Raw genomic sequence first — 22,956 nt, forward strand, 5'->3', positions numbered from 1 at the left:
ACATGTTTTTTATATAAACATGTAGTAATAATAGATCCACAGTAATGTAACTAAAGAACAACTTCATTGCTACACATGGTTTGACTAGTCAAAGCCATCTCTACAGTACACTGTCAATGTATGCATGACAGTGGCGGATCCAGGGGGGGAGGTCGGGGTGATCGCCCCCCCCTAGCAGACACTTGCTGCCGACGGCTGCACAGTATGTGCAGGTCCGTCCAGCCGTGACAGGCAGGGACAGTGTGCTGCCCGGCTGCTATGACTGTGTTTAAAACACAATCAGAGCAGCCGGGCAGCACACTGTCCCTGCCTGTCACGGCTGGACGGACCTGCACATAGTGTGCAGCCGTCGGCAGCCTAAGATGTTAGAAAGGGGCGGGGCCTAAATCCCCCCCCCCCTAAATCGCCCCGGGTACAGCATTTTCCTAGATCCGCCCCTGATGCATGAAGATATAATGCTGTCCTAAACCACCACCACTGAATCTTGAAAAAGGAAAGGGCTAGCAGGTGTAAAAATCCTTTAATTCTTCTCAGAACAAATAGTCACAAAACAAAACACTAATGACATGTTACAGTGAAAAATGTGGTTACATAATTTAGGGATAGTAACAATATTATTATTATTATTATTATTATTAACCTTTATTTATAGGGTGCCACATGAGGTCCGCAGAACCGTACAGAAGGAAAACAACAACAGTACATGATATAACAGTACAATACAGTAAACAAATAACACTACAATGCTCAACACAGCTACTGGGGACAGCTACTGGGGTGTTAGGGGTATATTCATCGCAAGTTAAAATCTGTGCTCATTAGTATGGGTGCAACTAACAGTTTAAAGCCACCGAAAGAGGTGCAAAAACAGTGGTGGAGTGGAGTTAATTGGCAGAGAGCCAAAGGCGGAGGTGCACTGTGTAGTTGGTGAGCAAAAGTTATAAGTAATGAAAACAGGAGGGGAGAGGTCCCTGCTCACTAGAGCTTACAATCTAAAGGGGAAGGGGGCAGACAAACAGTTGACATATGGGGGTGAGCCAATGTAAGGGGATATGAGGGCAAGAAGCAGAGTGGGAGAGATGGAGGATGTTAGAAGGTGAGTTACACTACATAGTGAAATGGTTGTATCACTTGCACAAGCTACAGGCAGGGCCGGATTAAAGGAATGGAGGCCCCTGGGCTAAGCGGGCTTCCATTCCCCTGTGAGCCACCCCCCTCCCCCCCTGAGCTGCCCCCCACCCCAAGTGCTTACCTATTTCTGTTGTCCTGTCACTCTAGTCCTTCCGCGGCACGCTGTAAACTCCTTACTGATAGTGAGATTCACAAGATCTCTACAGTAAGGAGATTACTGAGCGCCGCTGAAGGACTACAGTGACAGGCTCAGCGGCATTGATCGGGCCGGGGGCGCCCACGCACCAATCAATAATGCCGCTGAGCACTGTCAGGGGCCCCCTGGATGCCCAGTTAGACCTCGGGTTAATCCGGCTCTGGCTACAGGTAGGGTGTAAGTGCCAATTACTTGTGATGACGGTCTCGTACGCATGCTAGAAAATGTGTTTGCAGTCAGGAAAAAATGCATTTTATGTATAGTAGATATTAATAACATCCACATAAATGTATTTTATGAAAAAGAAAAAATACATCTGTATTCAGCAACAGACGTATCTTCAGATCTCCTCCTAGTTGAATACGGACATGTGTATGCCCAATTTCTGCATGTTTTAAAAATAGCGCAATTAAAGTTCGTTTTTGCCTTAATAAATCAAGTCCTAATGTTCAGTTGGGATAAAAAAAATTGACCTTGAATAATTATTCACTTTGTATATTTAACAACATTATCTTTCATCTATTTGGCCTGTTGGATTAGCATTACAGTGCCATACACAATCCAGCTAACCTGGTAAAATAACTTTCAAAATATCCTCTGGCAATTTCAGTTGTCTGCTTTGAAATCCATAAATGCAGAATAAGAATTTAATTTAGAATATGTAACAATGGAGCAGCCTCTACAATGATATCTGAGTTATTAATAAAATATGAGAGATCACATTGGCTATGCTTATTGTCCTTAAAAGGCCAAATGTGTATTAAAGTCCATGAACATCTTCTTTGAATGTAATTAGACAAAAAGCATTTATTTTTATTACTAAAGTGTGTTTGGTTTCACTGCAAATATTTAATTGCATAAATTGAAAAAACAAGTTGGTTGTATGAACTTTGTTTCATACTCATAACTATTGTATGAATCTAAGCTTGTGCAAACATTTTGAATAGACTCCAGACAAAACAGTTAAAATTGCTTCAAAAACATTAAGAGGTATATTTACTAAACTGCGGGTTTGAAAAAGGGGAGATGTTGCTTATAGCAACCAATCAGATTCTAGCTGTCATTTTGTAGAATGTACTAAATAAATGATAACTAGAATCTGATCGGTTGATATAGGCAACATGTCCACTTTTTCAACCCCACAGTAGTAAATCTAGCCCTAAGAATGCATTGGCAGTTTTGAAGAGCTTTTTGAGTGTATTTTGTTTTTATTTAGTCCTGTTTTATGTACTTCGAGAGCACACGTGTTTTCATAACTCCAATGGTTTGAATAGAGCTCCACTGTAGCAATTATATTATTTACTGATGTTTATGAGTTAAATAAGATATACTTATTAAAACAAGCACATAAATACACCCTTAAATATACTCAAGCACTTCTCCAAATTAAAGTGATTTGCAAGCCTAAGATTTGTGCTAAAGTCTAAATGGCTCTTAGATAGCAGGCTGTCCATTATTCATCATGATCTTTATTCTGCCACATGATTTAATGTTTCTTTGGGGTTTTAACCCACGATATAATGCTCTGTTTTATTTATTTACATATGCATTTAAAATGCATAATGATTATTATTGGTAAAATGCATTATTTTATACAAGGTTTGTTATAGTTTGAATTATTCCACTGTGGAGATGGTTTGCGGCAGTGCCACTGTAAATGTGACATAGAAGGAAGAATCCTTTAAATCCAGCCTTGTATGACTTTTCAGTAGCATGTATCACCTATTATTATTTCTTTCCCTCAGACTGATAATATGCAAGCATGTTTAGGTGTGCAGTGTTTCATTACTCCTGATAATGCCACATTTTATGTCTCATTTCAGGTTTTAAATAAGCTAATTCTATAATTTTCTAACTCTGCTGTATCTCTAAGTAAAGCATTCTGCCATTGAGGTTGAAAGAGGCAAAGAGTTCCCTTTGGCTGTGAAACTGCCACATTGCATTTACCCACTTCAGATTGTGGGAAGCAGCGATTTCCACTGCAGTGAAAGCAGTGCAAATCCCACAATCAGCTTAATTATCTGGAAAAACGGATGCCAAAGTTATGATGCTTAACTTGCTAACAACATTACTGCAGATGCCATAATACACTCCACTCTTTGGTGTTCTTGCTTAATTATATTTTTTTAAGAATATATACTGTAATTTCCATATGGATACATTTTACTGAAACAGTTAATTTTTTATTATTTTTTTGAAACAATTTTTTTTATTGTTTATTTAAACAGGTTTACACGTATAAAACATCAGCAATGAGTTGTATAAATGGAGAAGAACATAAATACATGTGGATAAAATTAAAACATCTGCAGGACGTATGATAAATAAAGTGATGTAAAATCCAAATGTAGATTTGGTGTATATAATTCAAAGAGAAAAAGTTTGTAGGTGAGGGGAGACATACAGGGTTAACCCCCTGTATGTCTCCCCTCACCTACAAGTAGGAAGGTATCTGATAAGGGAGAGAGAAAAATAAAGATGAGTGAGTATGACTATGGTAACTAGAGCAAGAGATTGGTATATTTAGTCAGTCATCTCCAATCAGGAAGAAGTAATTAGATAGTAAGTTAAACTAAGAGAATGTCAAACGGTAGAAAGGGGCGGTTCTGCTTCATAAAAGGATGTCCAGGGGTTCCACACAGCTTTGAATTGAATTGGAGTATCGTTGAGGGAGGCGGTTATACTTTCCAATCGATATGTTGACCATACAAAATTTATGGTCGCAGTAAGTGAGGGTGGGATCGAGTTCTTCCAGTGCGAAGCAACCAGGCAGTTAGCTGCATTGTGAATATGTCTAATTCGTTTTTGGGTTGGGCGGGATATATTAGGGAGAGGTCTAGGGAGTAATGAAAAGAGCGGTGTGTCAGGAATTTGAATGTGAGTAATGGAGGATATCAACTTAAGGACTTGTTGCCAGTATGAGACTATCTTGGGGCATGACCACCAAACGTGCAGCAGGGAGCCCCTACAACCACACTCCCTCTAACATCTGTCCGAAGAGGCTGGGAATATAGAATGAAGACGCGATGGGACCAAGTACCATCTACTATATATTTTGAATGAATTTTCTTTGATTCGAACAGAGATAGAGGTTTTAGCCAGATTGGTTCTAATCTTGGTCCACTCTTTAGGATCTATAATCTCTCCTGTGTCTTTTTCCCCACGCGAGTTCATGTGGTTCTTTAGATGGAAGGCCATAATTGTTTAATAGTTGGTATAATGAGGATATGAGGCCTCTCGTGGAGTTTGGGTGCTTGCAGAATGATTCTAGGGGAGAGCACTGATCAGTGAGGGCTGGTTTAGGTAGGGAGTTGTAAAAATGTCTAATTTGTAGGTACTGATAAAAAATTGAATTGGGAAAATTGTATCTTTTTTTTAGCTCCGTAAATGTAGGGAAGATATTCATGCGAGCAATGTCCCATGGAAATAGAAGATGGTGGCGAGTCCAGTAATGGAAGGCTTTATGATTTATCCCTGGGGGGAAATCAGGAGAGTTCCATAATGGGACGAGCAGCGGATGTTGGGAACGAAGTTCATATATACGTGTCACTCGGTCCCAGATAGCTAGTGAGAATTTAGCTGTGGGGATATGGTTTAAGAGTTTGGTTATGTGCTGAGGCTTGGTCCAAAGCAACGAGGAGGGTGAGTATAGGTTAAGTAAATCAGCTTCTACATGTGTCCAGACACGCCGACCTGGGGGAGAGTGCCAAAGGACGCATTGCACTAAATGAGTGGCTTGATAGTATTTTATTAAATTGGGTACACCCAGGCCTCCTATGCTTTGGTGTTTGAATGAAAGCCGAAGTCGGATTCTTGGTTTACGACCGGCCCATATGAATTTTGACAGGGATTGCTGTAAGTTTTTAAGTACATGCATGGGGACATGTATGGGGAGGGTCTGCCATAAATAGAGGAGGCGGAGTAATATATTCATTTTTATAGTGGCTATACGACCAAACCAGGAGACCGTAAGTTTAGACCACTGTGTAAGGTCAGCTTTTATTGTGTTAATGAGCTTTGGGAAATTAGCAGCATAAAGTTGGGAGTAAGATTTAGTTAGGTATACACCTAGATATTTGAGTTGCTTAGATTGCCACCTAAATTTAAAGTTAATTTTTAGTGTCTGAGTTTCTGCGGGCGCAATATTTAAACTCAAAATCTCGTATTTGTCAGCGTTAATCTTATAGTTGGAAAGGGAGCTGTATGTGTCAATTTCTTTAATAAGATTTGGGAGCGTGATATGAGGGTTAGTCAGTGATAAGATGACATCATCAGCGTACAAAGCAATTTTATGGTCCCTAGTGGAGGTTGGTATACCCGTAATATCAGGGTTGTTTCGTATGCGCGCTGCAAGGGGTTCTATAATGAGGGCAAATATAAGGGGGGAAAGAGGGCATTCCTGTCTGGTGCCATTGTGTATAGTAAAAGGAGTAGAGGTGAAGCCATTGGCTAATACTGAGGCTGTTGGATTATGGTATAATGCTGAGATGCCACGACTTATTTTTTATAATTATACACTATATAGTATGTATCAGGCTAAAGTTTTCTCTTACCAAACTGTGATACAGTATATCACTACTCCATTTCAGTATAAACTGCATTGATCCCAGTGGTGCCAGGACTGGCAGTGATTGAAAAAAATATCCTAGTGTAGATTACCTTGCATGGAACTGCCCTGGTGATGTCTTGCAATGTGGCGCATTTAAACTGCTGTTTACTATGTTGTATTCCCTAGTAAAGAGATGCTTTCAGAGAGAAAATAGCCATCTGTAAAATTATGAGATTCATTATTTCGTGTGGAAGTTGGACCAGCTCAAGTTACAAAGAAAAATACTGCAAATTTAGTATCATAAATAGAGATGTTCACTGACCCCCGTATTTTGGTTTTGGATCTTGATTAACTTTGTGTTTGGTTTTGGTTTTGGTAAAACCGCTCTCGTGTGTTTTGGTTTTGGATCCCATTTTGTTTCTAAAATCCCTCCCTTTTGTTAATGTAATTCACACACTATAACCTTTAACTAGAAAATCACATAATGTGGCTCTTTTTTTATCCATACATTATTAGTAACCTCAATAACATTAATTTCCAATCATTTCCAGTCAATTTTAGTCAAGTGACTGAGCAATGGCACTGGAGCCTGGAGAGTGACAAAAACACTGCTACGCCTGTTTCTGTGTAAGCAATGGCATTGAGCAATGTCACTGGAGACTGGAGAGTGACAAAAACACTGCTATGCCTGTTTCTGTTTGAGCAATGGCACTGAGCAATGTCACTGGAGAATGGAGAGTGACAAAAACACTGCTACGCCTGTTTCTGTGTGAGCAATGGCACTGAGCAATGTCACTGGAGACTGGAGAGTGACAAAAACACTGCTACGCCTGTTTCTGTGTGAGCAATGGCACTGAGCAATGTCACTGGAGACCGGAGAGTGACAAAAACACTGCTATGCCTGTTTCTGTGTGAGCAATGGCACTGAGCAATGTCACTGGAGACCGGAGAGTGACAAAAACACTGCTACGCCTGTTTCTGTGTGAGCAATGACGCTGGATCTCCTGGAGAGGTACTTATGGAATCCAAAACCCGTGAGATCTGACAACTCAACGGTGACGTTTTGCCTCGATTCAGATAAGAGGAAGCACGAAAGTAACGAGCCGGCTCGCGAGCCTACTCGGATCCCCTATGTTCGGGTGGGTTCGGTTTTCAGAAAACCGAGTCTGAGCATCTCTGGTCATAAGCCCCTCAGACTGTGGTCAGGTACCCCTGCATTGGTCCAAGTCATCATCTGAACAACTACTGTTATTGCTTTTATAAACGCATGCCTCCTTAAAAATGTTCTAATCAATCATCTGGGCTAATGCTATTATCAAGAGGAAACTTCAATGTTGAACTCAGGTTGTGGCAGTAATTTGATTGTATTGAAATTCATATAGAGTTTCAAGATTTTTTGTTTTGCTTTCCCAGAAAAGCAAATTCTTTATATACATAAGTTCCGTTATAGATCGACAATTATAAATTATAAACACAAGTAAGACCAGCAACAATAGTAATAATAATTTAGACTATACATCAGCATATTGAACGATGCAGAGACTCCAGAAAAACAGAATAAATATGTTGTTCCTGCAACATAAACTATTAAAACTAAAACTTGTTGCAACCCTTATATTAAAGACACAGCATGAATAATCATATAAACCAAGTGGAAGTGCTACCAAGCTGTACTAATAGTCTGTCTTAGACTCCTCTAGAATCTATTCCAGCAAAACTAATCATGTCCGCCCTGAAGTTTCAATACAACCACAACAGAAAACAGACTATTTTACCCAATATGGTGATAATTTTCAGCCACTATACTGAGTTATTCATATTCTGCATACATTTATGCATACATTTATATAATCAATAATATATTGCCTTAATATCTTTAAATATATATTTTTCTCCTGATTGTAATTTGTTCCCCCAAACCAAAATTCCAGCATTCTACTTTTAATGATGCTATTACTCCTCTTTTCCTTTAACCTACCTATTCTCACATTAAGTGAATTTAACTTTCCCATTGAAAACACCGCTGTCTGTGCTGTCACAAAACTTCCTCCACTTATTTTTGCTTTTCCACTGTGATGGATACTCCCTTGGCTTTGACTTCTCCCATTTCCACTCTATCTCTATTTTCTCCAATGTGGCCTTCCTGCTCTATTTTGCTCTCGTTTCCTTCAGTCTAACCTTACTTCATGCTAATAGCCCCCACACCTGCACCAAAAGCCACATGGACACCTAAGGTTTGTCGTGCTCACTAAAAAACTACTCTCTCGTATAATTACCCTGTTCTTAAATAACCTGGCAATCTATTTCTACAACTACACAAACTATTCTAATTTCTTGACAACTCCAGCTATCACATACAGTCTCCAGTGATACAGGCCTCAATCATGGCATACCAAACAGACCTTCCTCCTGCAATACTGCTCCTGTACTGCTGAGCACCACTGTACATAATTTCATTTCAAACTGACTTTCTCCACTATAAATTCATCTTTTCATCATACAACATTGCCCTTTCACTTGCAAAGCAAACATATTCCAGTTCTCTAATACCTACATATTCTTCTAGCGCCTGGTGCCATCATGCCACTTTTTCTCAGCCCATATGCACCCCTTACTGCCCATGATTTTTCCACCCACTTCAAAGGGAAAATCAAAACCATTAGGCAATATATTTCCTCATGACAGATCCCACCTACTCCTCCCACTATCTCCTATACTTCTATACTATAGGGCAGCACAGTGGCCTAGTGGTTAGCACTTCTGCCTTACAGCACTGGGGTCATGAGTTTGATTCCCAACCATGGCCTTATCTGTGTGGAGTTTGTATGTTCTCCCTGTGTTTGCGTGGGTTTCCTCTGGGTGCTCCGGTTTCCTCCCACACTTCAAACATACTAGTAGGTTAATTGGCTGATATCAAAAATTGACCCTAGTCTCTCCCTACTCTGTCTGTCTGTCTCCCTCTCTGTCTGTCTGTGTGTGAGTGTGTGTCTATATTAGGGAATTTAGACTGTAAGTTCCAATGGGAAAGGGACTGATGTGAATAAGTTCTCTGTACAGCGCTGTGGCATTAGTGGCGCTGTATAAATAAATGATGATGATGATGATGATGATGATATACTTCACAATCTAGCCTCAGTTCATTCTTCCCAGTAACTGCACTCATCTCATCATCTCACACTACAATCTGCCCTCTCTATATTATTGACTCCAAAATTTTCAGCTTCCTCACCTATACAGCAAGTCCACCTCTTCAACCTGTCTCTTTCTAGTGGCCATTTAAATCCTCCTTTACGGATGCGCTCATCTTAAAGAAATAATCTCTCATCCCAGCCTATCTTTCCAACTACCTCAATATTTCTCTCCTCCCTTGTGCCTCTAAACTACTTGAGGGACTTGCAAAACCCTGCCTATCTTACTTTATTTCATATCACTCCCTTCTCGTCTCCAACATTCCACTGAGACTGACCTCACAAACCGACCAATGGTCTACTTACAGCAATGTCTAAGGGTCACTTCTCCATACTCATCTTCCAGAACCTCTATGCTGCTTTCCACACAGTTCATCACCCTGTTCTTCTGCACACCTTTCACTATATTAGCCTTTGTGATACAGTGATTTCCTGGTTTACTTCCTACATTTTGAACTGTGCCTTCAGTTTCTCTACTTTTTACACATGCTTCCATCCACTTACACTATCTGTTGGGGATCCCCCAAAGCTTTGTTCTCGGACTTCTGTTTTCTTATTCTACACTTCATCTCTTGGTGAACTAATGAAATCATTCGGCGTCCACTGCCACCATTATGTAATAACACCCAAATCTACAGCTCCTCATTGACCACTTTCCTTCTGTACTATCCTGTGTAGCAAACTGTCTCTCTACTATTTCCATATGGTGTCCCAATGCTACCTAAAGCTCAACATGTCCAATGCATCTTAAATGCTGCAACAACACTAATCTACCTCTCTCGCTGCTCCACATTACCACTTTGCAAATCTCTATACTGTATACCTGTGTCCTTCAGAATCCAAATTCAAATTACTTACCCTCACCTACAAAGCCTCAAAAATACCACTCTTTCATTTATCTCAAAACTCATCTTGAAATACTCTCCCTCATGCCCTATTACATCTAACTGTGACCTGCATCACATCTCGTGCTTGATAATCACCTCTCACTATAAAACTCCTCCTGAGCCACTGCCCACTTATTGAATTCCCTATCATGCCCAATCAGACTCCCACAGCTTTCATATCTTTAAACACTTTCTGAAAACCTATTTCTTTATTATTGCTTACTCTATTCCAACCTATACTTCTCAAAAGTGGTACCCCCTTACAACTGTCCCAGGGGCACTTTTATCAAACACGCATAAAATGAAAAATAGTTTTCACTCCTTATCGCATTGATAAGGATTGAACTATTTCTCATATTTATGAAAAAAGCAACAAGAAACAGCAGTTCCGAAAATCTGCTCTTCCTATGAAGTGCAAAACTTGCTTACCACTGCCTCTTCACTTCCGAAAAAGTATGCGATCCACGGGAGTCCTCTTCTCACTCCAGTGCGCATGCGCTGACTGAAAACCTTGGGCATGCGCACGAATATTCCTGCACTATACAGTTGCAGAGAGAGAGCGGTGTGTGACAGGGAGGAATCACATGCCCTCCACACATGCGCACATTAACATACTAAAAAAATTATACATTTTTTTTTATCAAACTTTAGTAAATAGCGATACTGAGCAGTCCCCTACACTGTTATGGGGACTGCTCAGTAAAACAAAGAGATATGTAAAGCAGCAGATATCTATGATATCTGCTGCGATGCAGTGATAGTAAATAAGAATTTTGAGGTTAATCCCCAAAAACGTCAATTTTCGGGGATTGAACACACTTTTTAGTTTCATAAATAGGCCCCCCAATGTCCACTGTGAGCCTACTGTTGATTTTAGCTCTCTTATGTTTTCATGTCTGCATTTATTTTGTCTACTTTGTATAGCTTCCCACTGTTTGGATTTGCAGCCTACGGTGGTGTCCTAGAAATTAAGGACAATAATAATAATGGTAATAAAACCAAGAGGTATGGTTTTCTTTTTTTTTTCTACTTTGCAACTATATGGTAAATTTACGACTGCATCTTGATATACCAGTGTTAAAAATCTACCCACAAGACTCTAAAACATGTTTGTTATTCAATATCACTTATATCCCTAACCTAAATGCACTAAATCTACATCCAGTACAACTTGTTTTTTAATAATTTGGAGAAGAGGTGTCAAGTCAAATGTCTGCTGAACTACAAAGTTATTACTTGCTTGATTTTACTCACCCCAAATCACACCAATGATCCATATAGGAACCATAATACATAGACATAGAATTTGACTGCAGAAAATAACAGGTCCATTTAGTATGAATTTTTTGTGTGTTTGTTTTTTGGGGGGTGGTTGTTGTTTTTTGGGGGTGCATTTTTTGGGGTGTAGAAGTTTTGGGGCATTGTTTGCTTTGAGTTAATATTTTCTGTCTCAGTCTTAACAATAGCAATATGTTTGTTCCAAGTATTGTTGAATTACTTTACTGTATGTGGCCCCAACACAACTGCTGAAAGTCTACTTCATGGATTTATCATCCTTAGTTTAAAAAAAAAAAATGATTTGTGAACCACAATTCACTTCCGTGTTATGTCTGGAAGGTCTACATACTCTTACTGACAAGTCTGTGTTAGCTGTATGGCACACCAATCCAAAGCTCTGTAATGGAGGTCAATTATGAAGTGCAAATCGAAGAGCCTTAAAAAGCACCTTGGTTTTTCACCAATGCACCTGGATGGCTGGCTCAGTGCATTTCAAGTTGTATGTCTACTCAATTCTCTCTTAAGACAACTCTGCAATGTAAGAGTAAAACTCAGTGTGAGGATAGATAGATGAACTTTTAGAAGTGCTCTGTTCAAAAGTGTAAACTTTTCAATGTTTTTATTAAAATACTGATTAGTGTAAGCCTCATTTATGGCCTAAATTCATTAGGAGAGTGAGGGGATAATGGGACTGTCCTTTTTTACATCTGCCAATTTTGTGTCTGTAAAATGTTTTACTACATTTTTTTAGTACAAATGGAAAGGCAATTTTCCTTCAAAGTGCAACATGAAGGCAAAAATAGGTACTAAAAAAGTATAGGACAAGTCTTTTTGCAGAGTGGAAATGGTCTTATGCCTCACTGCACAGGACTGAACACCTGAAAAATGTGTCAATGGGGAATAAGGGGGCATTCAGTTATGTTAAAATGATTTGTCTGGCCCTCTCCCGTACCATTTCTCAACTTGTAGAGCATGTGGGAAGAGGAGAGGGATGAAATATCACACTGATGCTCCTCATTGTCTGTGATAGGCTGAGAGCATGGTGCTACATGGTGATGTTACAGCATTGCTACACTCCCAGTCTGACACAGAGGAGCAACAAAAATCTGGGAGCACTGAGGGTGCCTCCCTCATCCAAACGCAGGAAGCTTGGAGTGAGTTGTGCAGCACCTGAAGGAGTTAGGGTGCATACAGTATGTTAAGTAAGAGTCTGTCTCACAGGTGGATGCCAGGCAAAAATGGCAAATCTTCACAGTGCATTAGTGCTGTGAGTGGAAGTATAGAAACATTTATTCAGTGGACACGATTCATCAAGACAGGCATACTGATTGCAATGTGCGTTTATTACTCCAAAATTCAACTAGGAGTGGGTCTGAAGATACGTGCACTGATTAATTCGGGTGTAGGTCTGCTCAGCTCTACTACACAAGACATTATAGGATACGTCCAATACCTATGTGGGATATAAGTTTGCAAAAGAAAACACAGACAAAAAAACAATTAATGTCACCTGTTAATATAGGCATTAATGCTAAAACAGTTAAAATAGTTTATTTATTTATTTCATTTTTGCCTTGAAATACATTTTTTTAGTATGTTCTTAATGTCAACTGAACATAAGATACATTTTTACAGTTGGTCCTGATTGCAAACACATGTTATAGCATGCATACGTGACTGTCATCACTAGTAATCAGGAGTTAGACTATCCCTGTAGCTGAAATAAGAGATACGACTGAAAAACAAGTACCTGAGAGATGCCCAGAGCTTGAATCAGACTCTGCTGTGAGCGCTCGTGATTGGCACTCCCTTATTGCACATTGACTATGGGCAAGCGCTCCTACCCCATCCTGTACCCTCCCTGAAATCGTAGGCTGTAGTAAATGTACTTTGTGCTTGAAGAGGAATTGAACGTGCCTGTGTTCTGTAGCATATGGTCCAATCCTGGGCATTCGCAGAGTGATTTTGCAGATTATATACACCTAATCGCAGTTTACAACCCTTGATAAATCATGCACAGTATGCATAATTTCTAAATATGTAGTTTACCTAGTCTCCCTAACAGCTTTATACCCTTGATAAATAGCGAGGTTGACTTATTCCTCCCATGTCTTTTGCTAAAAAGAATTACTGTATTTCTTTGTTTTCTTTTAGTGCTCAATAGAATATTAGATACTGTTTTCAAACTTAAACTGCATTCTCACTGTTTCTCTAGAGAATATTTTGTATACACCAGTAATTATATTAATGTGCATGCATGTGAAATAACATACTGATGGTAATGCATGCATAAACAAATGTAGCTAGGGGGATTATATTTCCACCACCACTACATATGTTGCCTATAATTGTAGTTTGTGATACATGTTATTTATTTATTTTATTTTGTACAATTTGTTTTACAGACAGTAACTTCATTCTTGCAAATGCTCAGGTGGCCAAGGGATTCCCCATAGTTTACTGTTCAGATGGCTTCTGTGAACTTGCCGGATTTGCACGAACCGAGGTCATGCAGAAGAGTTGCAGCTGTAAATTTTTATTTGGTGCTGAAACAAATGAACAGACAACACTTGAAATTGAAATGTCACTAGAGGAAAAGAGTGAATTCAAGGGGGAAATCATGTTTTACAAGAAGAATGGTAAGTGATTTTATATCCTCAAGGGGCTGCTTTATTTTTATTCTTAAGTGTTTTGCATAGTTGTGAGGTTGATATAAATAGTCTGCATCCTCCCCTATTCTCAGTGTTTTAAGCAGTCACAATTTAGTAACCAAAATAACAAAATAAATATAAAGGTCAATGCTAAAACATGTACCTTTATAAATAGGCAAGCTATAAACACTGATTTAATTGCAAACATAACCTTTAATATTTATTAGGCAATGCTTACGTGAAATTGTAAGTTACATAATATTAGATGAAGAAATACATAAAAAGTAATATGTGTGGCATTTCATCTAGTGTATTACACAAGGGCATTATATTGCATCAAAATGGAACCATTAATTTCTCTGCTAACTATCAATCACATGATGTGTGGGTTAGTAGGTAATATATGTAAATCTTCAATTATCCCTATAATATGAAAAGTCCCCTTGTGGGTCTGAAGTAATGGAAGTAAAGCTATTTAACTAATAATATGTTTAAAGTCAACCTGCCATTTACATTTTAAGCTTATAATTTCTTCCAATAGACTACATTTAGCAGTAACTATAAAGAATTGAACTATTAATTGAACCAGTTTGCCTAGAGAATAATTAGAATACATGCAGTTGCTTAAAAGTTAAACACAAAATTTATAATGATTTGCTTAAAAAACAATTGAGTAGACCAAGATTTAACATCATGACAGCAGGCTGATAAGTTTAGGGGTTTGCTGGCAGCTTTTAATCTTATTTAAAGGGTTCTTCTACTATGTGAGACCAGTCCTGGCATACAGCAACAACATTTAAAAGAAGGTGCATTTATCTCTGAGGGAACTCATCCATCTTGTACAAGATGGATGAGTTCCCTCAGATTTTAGGATCGGGCATACACCTAAAAAATAAGACTTAGAGTGGCTAGTTCCCTCCTTTGTGAATCACTGCTAGGCATGGAAACATAATAATTTATGAAATGATGGTATACCTGCAATGCAATGATAGAGTGTTTCACTTCAAACACCTGCCATCGTTGCTGCTTAGCATGAACGGGCTGTGCACTTTCAGGACCTCATTTAGAGTCGAACACAAAGTCCGTTTAAGAAGTGTAGGAGTGGGAGTGTGCCGCAGCTTGGTAGGGCTTGGTCGCGGCCCACTCGTAATAACCTACCGAGCTGCGAGCAGTTCCTGCAACTAGCTAACCGCTTGCGCCACCTAATTCCTGCCGCACAGCTTTAGCTCTTTTTTGACGTGTGTTACATCTGCGCCTCACTGCGACTGGGATTTATTTACATGGTCACGCCTTCACAATTCCGCGTTCGTTCCTCCCATTCTCTCGTAGTGAGTCGCAAGCTGCTGCAAGTGTTAATTGCATCCAAGTTGCAGGCGGATTTGGTGCTTGCTGCACATGCGTGATAGTGTTTTTTTGTTCAATGCGCCTAATACGGACTTTGTGTCCAACTCTAAATGAGGTCCTCAGCGTGGAATATGGCACTAATGATACATAAGTAATTGGCACCTCACTTGCTTAACAATTTTTTGGGTCATTATACTGTAGGGCAGGTTGATTACAGCAATTTCACTCAGTTCACAGATCCCTACTGAAGCTACACAACTCTCAGTAGAATAGCTTAGACTGTATGCCAGCAGCTGGACTTGTAACCATGTAATGCCTAGTGATGTCGTCACCTGGGTCCATCAGGTATTAGCATTTGACAAACGGATGTTCCTTTATTCATATGATATAACTGGCTTAGACTCCAGCTTCATTAAGAACAAATGTATAATTTGAACTAGCGTTCCTTGAGTTATGTTTTCATTGAGGGATGCACAAATAAAAAAGATAATAAAAAAAAGAAAGATAAAAAGAACACTGTTACATGAATAATACCTACTACTTCAAAGATAAAACTCTTTTAATATAACTTGTCCTAAACTTTCATAAAGTATTGGACACATGTTGTCCCTATATGAACAGAAAAAGCAGGCTAATCCATATTTATGGTATCATTTTAGGGTTACATTAAACATGGGATAAAATTTCGAACAGATTCATGGATACACTAATTTTCTATTGTTATTATTTGATTAGTTTTCCTTATGTAATCCAAGCAGGATATAGTGATACAGTATATTTATTCGAAGTAAATACACACATATATATATATATATATATATATATATATATATATATATATATATATATATATATATACATGATGCCCCTGAGGAAAGTACTATACTGAAACGTTGGAATGGATTAAACACACCCTTTTGATACAAACTACAATCTGTCTTAAATCCTTGAGTGCCGCCTCACCTGGAATCTATATATATATAAATAAATAAATAAATAAATATATATATATATATATATATATATATATAAATGTATATATATATATATATATATATATATATATATATCTAATATATATAAGCCTAGCGGCGTGTGTTAGTGTGTGTGTGTGTGTGTGTGTAAAAAACTATTTTCTCAGAAAGGGCTCATCCAATTGACCTGAAATTTGGTATACTGACATTATTTGACAAAAAAATTCTAATAGTGAAGTCAGTTAACTTCCATCATCCCCCCTTTCCCCCGTGGGAGGGGTAGTAAAGGCTAAATTTACGAGTTGAGGGCTCAAACTCTTTTTCGTGAGGTAATTTTACCTCATGAACACACATGCGTAGTATACTTAACACAGTGAAGAAACCTGATGAAAGCACCATATGCATGGACGTCATTACTGTGCTACCCGCCTTCCTAACAACTTGCCAAACACCTACTATTACTACTCACGCCTTCCTAACAAGTCGGCAAAAATTACTATTCACGCTCTACTGACAAGTCCGCAAAAAACTACTACTGACGCTTTCCTAACAAGTCAGCAAAAATTACTACTCATGCTGTACTAATAAGTCCGCGAAATATAAACCACAATCCAACTTCTATAGCCCTCACTATCAAACAATAGGAAACAAATTCATTATCTTATTTTTATTTTTTTTATTCTTATTTAAATGGGGAGGTCAAAAAAATACGCAAATGAAGAAGTGAGGCGAAGGGCGAAAACTGCCCAAATGTGCAAATCAAGACAGAGTCAGAGTGAAGATATGCGAGAGCAGGTTAGAGAGGCAAATAAAATTGCAATGAGACAGTTAAGAGGAGTCAGAATGACCAGATGTGAGAGCAGGAAAGAGAGGCAAATAGAATTGCAATGAGACACTTAAGAGAGAGTCAGAATGACCAGATGCGAGAGCAGGAAAGAAAGGCAAATAGAATTGCAATGAGACAGTTAAGAGACAGTCAGAATGACCAGATGCGAGAACAGGAAAGGCAGACAAGTAGAGTTGGAATGACACAATTAAGAGAGAGTAAGAGTGACGAGACGCGAGAGCAGGAAAGAGAGGCAAATTAAGTTGGAATGAGACAGTTAAGGGAAAGTCAGACTGAAGAGATGCGAGAGAAGTAAAAGGCAGTCAAAAAGCGATGGAAGGAGACGATTAGCTGACGCTAAAAAGAAAAAGTTTATGACGGATGCGTTACCTTTAAAAGCTAACAAAGATGAAAACGCAGTAGACCAGCACTACTGTGGAAACATGAATGTAAGATGCGAGTTTTGTAACTCAAAGAATTTTTTGGCCGAAAGGCCACAAGATGAAAAATTTACTCAATGCTGCCAGAAAGGAAAAGTTAGATTACAACAGCAGGATTTTCCTGACATTCTAAAAAAATTGATGACAGAGAAAAAAATGGATAAGTATAGCAAACTATTTATGGAAAACAAGAAATTATAACAATTCTTTTGCTTTTGCATCAATGGGAGCTGCTATAACTACACCAAAAGGTAATGGACCTTATTGCTTTCGCATTCAAGGTCAGATTTATCATAGAACTGGAACTTTACATCCAGAAGATAGGCAACGAAAGTTTGCTCAACTTTACATACTTGATACTGACGATGCTTCAAAGGAGAGAGCAGATATGCCAGAAAATAAAGATTGCGATGAACATATTATGGAAAAAATTGAGAAATTACTAAGAGAAATTAATAAGTTTGTGGAGGCGTACAGAATGTTACATGAGGTTGAAATAGATGCTAAAAGGGAAGCAATGAGGAATTATACGGAGATGCCTAATATTATGATGGCAATTAAACAAGACCGAAAACAAGATCCTCGACGTTACAACGTAGCAAGAGTGAGTGAAGTAGCTGTGGTATTTGAAAATACGGATGGGGAACCTGCGTTTAATAGAGATATTTTGGTTCATTTAAGACCAAAACCAGGAGTTCCTCCTTTGAAAAGACTGAGCATTCTTGATCCCAATCTTGATGCTATGGTGTATCCACTATTCTTTCCGCGTGCGGAACAAAACTGGAGCACTGAAATGAAATTGATTGGAGCGAATAAGAATGATCGCTTGACTATGATAATGTTTTACAGCTATAATCTGTCCGTAAGAGATGAGTTCAATCCTCTACTCAATGGTGGAAAATTGACTCAGCAATATATTGTTGATGCTTATGTCAAAGTTGAAGCAAATAGATTAAATTGGATGAAAACCCATCAAAAATATTTGCGAGTAGAACAGTACAGTGGCTTGATGGACCACATTAATGAAAGAGCTGAAGAGACAGGAATTCCTCCAGGGAGAATGGTCATTTTACCATCTTGTTTTGAGGGAAGCCCGAGAAATATGCAACAAAGATACCAGGATGCAATGGCTATTGTGACTAAATTTGGGAAACCAGATATATTCATAACTATGACATGCAATCCAAAATGGCAAGAAAATGTCGAAAACCTGGAGCCTTGGCAACAGGTAGAACATAGACCTGATATGGTAGGAAGGGTTTTTAATTTAAAACTTAAAACTTTACTTGAAGAATTGAATGAAGGATTATTTGGAATGCAAGTGGCAAGAGTTCACTCTATTGAATTTCAAAAGCGTGGACTTCCACATGCACATATTTTATTAATTATGGATTCAGAGTCAAAGTTAAAGACAGTGGAAGATATTGATAACATGGTGTCAGCTGAGATACCTGATAAAGAAAAATTTCCACGACTGTATGAAATCGTCACCAAAAATATGATTCATACGCCATGTGGCTTGAGAAACCCCCAGTCCCCATGCATGGACAACGGAAAATGCATGAAGAATTTTCCAAAAGATTTTTGTAATGCAACAGTAAACGGTTATCCAAAATATATGAGAGGAAAAGTGGTTGACGTGAATGGAAAAATATTCGACAATTCATGGGTTGTACCTTACAACGCATATTTGTTACTGAAATATAATTGCCACATCAATGTTGAGGTGTGTGCATCAATACAAAGTGTGAAGTATTTGTTTTAAATACGTATATAAAGGACATGATCGTGCCAATGTTGAAATTAAAGTAGATAAACATGATGAGCCTGCGAAGCATGTAGATTCGAGATATGTGAGTGCTCCCGAAGCAATGTGGAGAATATTTGCATTTCCAATGCACATGCAGACACATGCCATCATACGATTGGCGGTGCATATGCCTGGACAACAGAGCATATTCTTCGACACAGAAAATATGGAAGACTTTGTACAGAGATTGAATAAGAATTCAGCTCTGATGGCTTGGTTCAAGCTGAATGAAACCAATGAAAATGCTCGCCAATTTTTTTATAGAGAAATTCCTGAGCATTTTGTTTTTGAAAAGGGAGTTTGGAAAAAGAGACAGAGAGGAGGACACAAGGTGATTGGAAGAATGTACTTGGTGGGGTTAAAAGAAGGGGAGAGATATTATTTGAGATTAAATTTGTTACACATCAAGGGAGCTACAAGCTTCCAAGATTTGAGAACTGTTGGTGAAGTGGAATATTTGACTTTTCGTGAAGCGGCAAAAGCAAGAGGATTTTTGCTTGATGATACGGTGTGGAAGTCGACTATGGAAGATGCAGTTGTGTGTAGTATGCCTCGGCAACTACGAGATTTATTTGCATACATTTGCGTGTTTGGCTCTCCGACTGATCCACGCAAATTGTATGAAGAATTTAAACAAGATATGATGGAAGATTACTGTCACAGACTTCATTCGCAAGACCCTACTTGCAATGAATGAGAGGGCTATGCCCTTAGAGATATTAATGATGTGTTTGCTTCCCATCGAATGAGTTGCGCACATTACGGACTTCCGAGTCCTCCAGTTTATTTGCCAGAGATTGATCAAGAAATTGATCAATAAAAAGAAAGGCAGCAAGCAGAAGAAATGAGCCTTACTTTGAATGAAGAGCAGAGAAATGCATATGACAAAATAACGAAAGCAATTTCGAATAAACCTCTAAGTGAGAATTTGTTCTTTATTGATGGCCCTGGAGGAAGTAGAGAAACGTACCTTTATGCTAATATGATCCATTTTATGAATGGGATAGGAGAAAAAGTGATTACTGCTGCCTCGACAGGCATTGCAGCTAATCTTTGAAATGGAGGAAGGACAGTCCATTTCTTATATGGACTTCCAATTCCAATTAATGAAACATCTGTATCCAGAATTAAGCCAACATCCGATCAGGCTAAGAGCCTTCAGCTCGCAAAATTATTTATAATTGATGAGTGCACAATGGTTTCTAACCATACACTCAATACAATAGATCGTCTTTTGAGAGAAGTTATGAAGAATAATATACCCTTTGGGGGGAAAGTTATTTTACTGGGAGGTGACTTCAGACAATGCTTGCCGGTTCTACCGCATGCAATGAGAGCTGCCATTGTGCAAGGAAGCATTACGTTTTCGAGGCAATTTAAAAGACTTGAATTGAAGATTAATCAGCGATCGGAAGATCCTGAATACAGTGATTGGTTGTTGAAGTTGGGAGATGGAGCTTTTACAAATGAAGATGAATTTAATGAAGAAATGATTGAGATACCACACGACATGGTATGCGATGATATTGTTAAGGAGATATTAAATATACTTCATTTAACCAAGAACATCACAGTTGCTTGATAAATGTTTTCTTTGTACAAAAAAGTGAGATTCATAATAGTAGTATCACTGGGGGACTTTGCAGCTATTGACATTTTGCCAGCTTTTATTGGTGACATTTGGCATTTTATTGTCCACTTGGTATAAACTCAACAGTATTATACTGTATGTCACATATATTGAGGACAAAGACTGTGCTAAGCACTTAGCAACTCATAATATGTGCTAAATACACTGCTCACTCTTTATAGCACCACCTGAGGATTCAGAATTGCAATATAAAGAGGCTGACGTACAATAGAATGAATACATTTTGATGCAATTTGTGGGAGCAAATGATCAGGAGGGCAAGTGAGCGTGGTGACATAAGGTGGTGGTGAAAGATGGAAGCATCTCAGAGGAGATAGGAAAATTAAGTATTTTTCCTCTCAAATTAAAACAAACAAACAAATATTTACACTTTTGAGGTATGTAAATGACACTTAGGGCTAGATTTACTAAGCTGTGGGTTTGAAAAAGTGGGGATGTTGCCTATAGCAACCAATCAGATTCTAGCTTTCATTTATTTAGTGCTTTCTACAAAATGACAGCTAGAATCTGATTGGTTGCTATAGGCAACATCCCCACTTTTTCAAACCCACAGCTTAGTAAATCTAGCCCTTAATGTTGTGAAATAAAGTAAGCAGCTCTTTTGCTGAATTACATACTCCACAGCGTTCTGATATTATGGCAAGTGGACAAGACCACCTCTTAGGAAGATATTAAGGTGGGAAAGGCGATTCAGATACAAGACTAGCTACCCCTACTAAGTAAATAAGTACTATTTTGAGATACTATTTTGAGATAAAATGCAACAATTTTAAATTAACGATTAGTCTTAGCTCCCCTTGAATATTTGCACAGTCTGTAGCTTTTCCTACTGCTAACATGTAAAAATGTATACAAATTGTTTTGTTCTGCTATTAATGCATTGACCAATGTTTTCACTTGTATTTTAATAAAAATGAATTGCAATAAAGTATTCTAACATTAATATTTTAATATGCACAGTTAACCCATACCCAAACTTTAAAAGAAATGGTGACAGATCTATTAACTCTTCTCACAGGAGTTATGGCGGAAACTAATACAGCAAAAGAATTCAGGAATCTATGGGACAAACAAGTTGCTATTATTTTAATATGAAAAACACATTGCACCAAAAAAAACAGACAAAAAGGACAGACTAGATGGACCTGTAGATTCTATGCTTTTATATAATACACATACTATATATATGTTATATGGTTAATGTCACTCACATAAGACCAGAGGCTAGTTTTGTGAGAATGGCCAGTGGCCACATGTCAGGAATGTCACTTTCAACAAAGATTTATTGCAAATGAACATGTGAAATTCAGAATATGGCCTGAATTTCGTAATTGACATCTCAGTCAAGCAGCAGTTTCTCCCGTAGGGATCTGTGCACTCTTTTCAAAGTGAGACAGAACATATTGTCTCAGCATGTAGTGTAATGTAGTAAAATGATGAATAAGCACTGCTGGTGAAATATATAACAATTTCCATCTGCTGTTATTATTCAGTTTGAAATGGTTTTTTTCTATTGTATGATATTGTTGCAAATTATTGCAGCCATTAAATTTCAACCGACAGTGGGAAATATTCCGTGAGCCCTAGCCCCCCCCCCCCTAATTCATATTTAAGTTTGGATCTAAACGGACCAGTATATGTCTTCCAAATTATATAATATAAAGATATAATAAGGTATAAATAAAATAACACAAATCTTACTTTTTTTTTATATGGTATAGTAACGTTTATACTTGCATAAGTTAAATACAATAATAATACAGTTATTTTATACATTTAATTGAATACCATTTTCATTGCTAGCTTGTGAATATAGGATTCAAAATTGTAATAGTTATAACAGAGGGAATTCCCTTGCAACGAATTTGCACCAATCATCATATGATCAAAGGATTTTGAGTGACTGTCAAGTAAGGGACTAGACTAGCTAATTATTGTTCATTGGGGGTTTTAATTTAGTGTTGTACAAACACTACGTTCATGATATCATGATATTAAATGGACATCCAGTGTTATCTATCACTTTAAAAG

The 22,956-nt window shown here is 38.1% G+C and overlaps 1 protein-coding gene across 1 annotated transcript in view; it reads left to right on the forward strand.

Moving 5' to 3' along the window:
• Nucleotides 1–22,956, forward strand: part of KCNH8 (potassium voltage-gated channel subfamily H member 8) — a 325,816-nt gene that overhangs the window by 117,218 nt on the left and 185,642 nt on the right. Inside the window, exon 2 of the mRNA XM_075212321.1 lies at nt 13,635–13,868. Coding sequence (XP_075068422.1) covers nt 13,635–13,868 — 234 coding nt within the window. The remainder of the gene's footprint in view (nt 1–13,634; nt 13,869–22,956) is intronic.

The sequence above is a fragment of the Mixophyes fleayi genome, chromosome 5, assembly GCF_038048845.1.
Source record: "Mixophyes fleayi isolate aMixFle1 chromosome 5, aMixFle1.hap1, whole genome shotgun sequence".
Lineage (NCBI taxonomy): Eukaryota > Metazoa > Chordata > Amphibia > Anura > Limnodynastidae > Mixophyes > Mixophyes fleayi.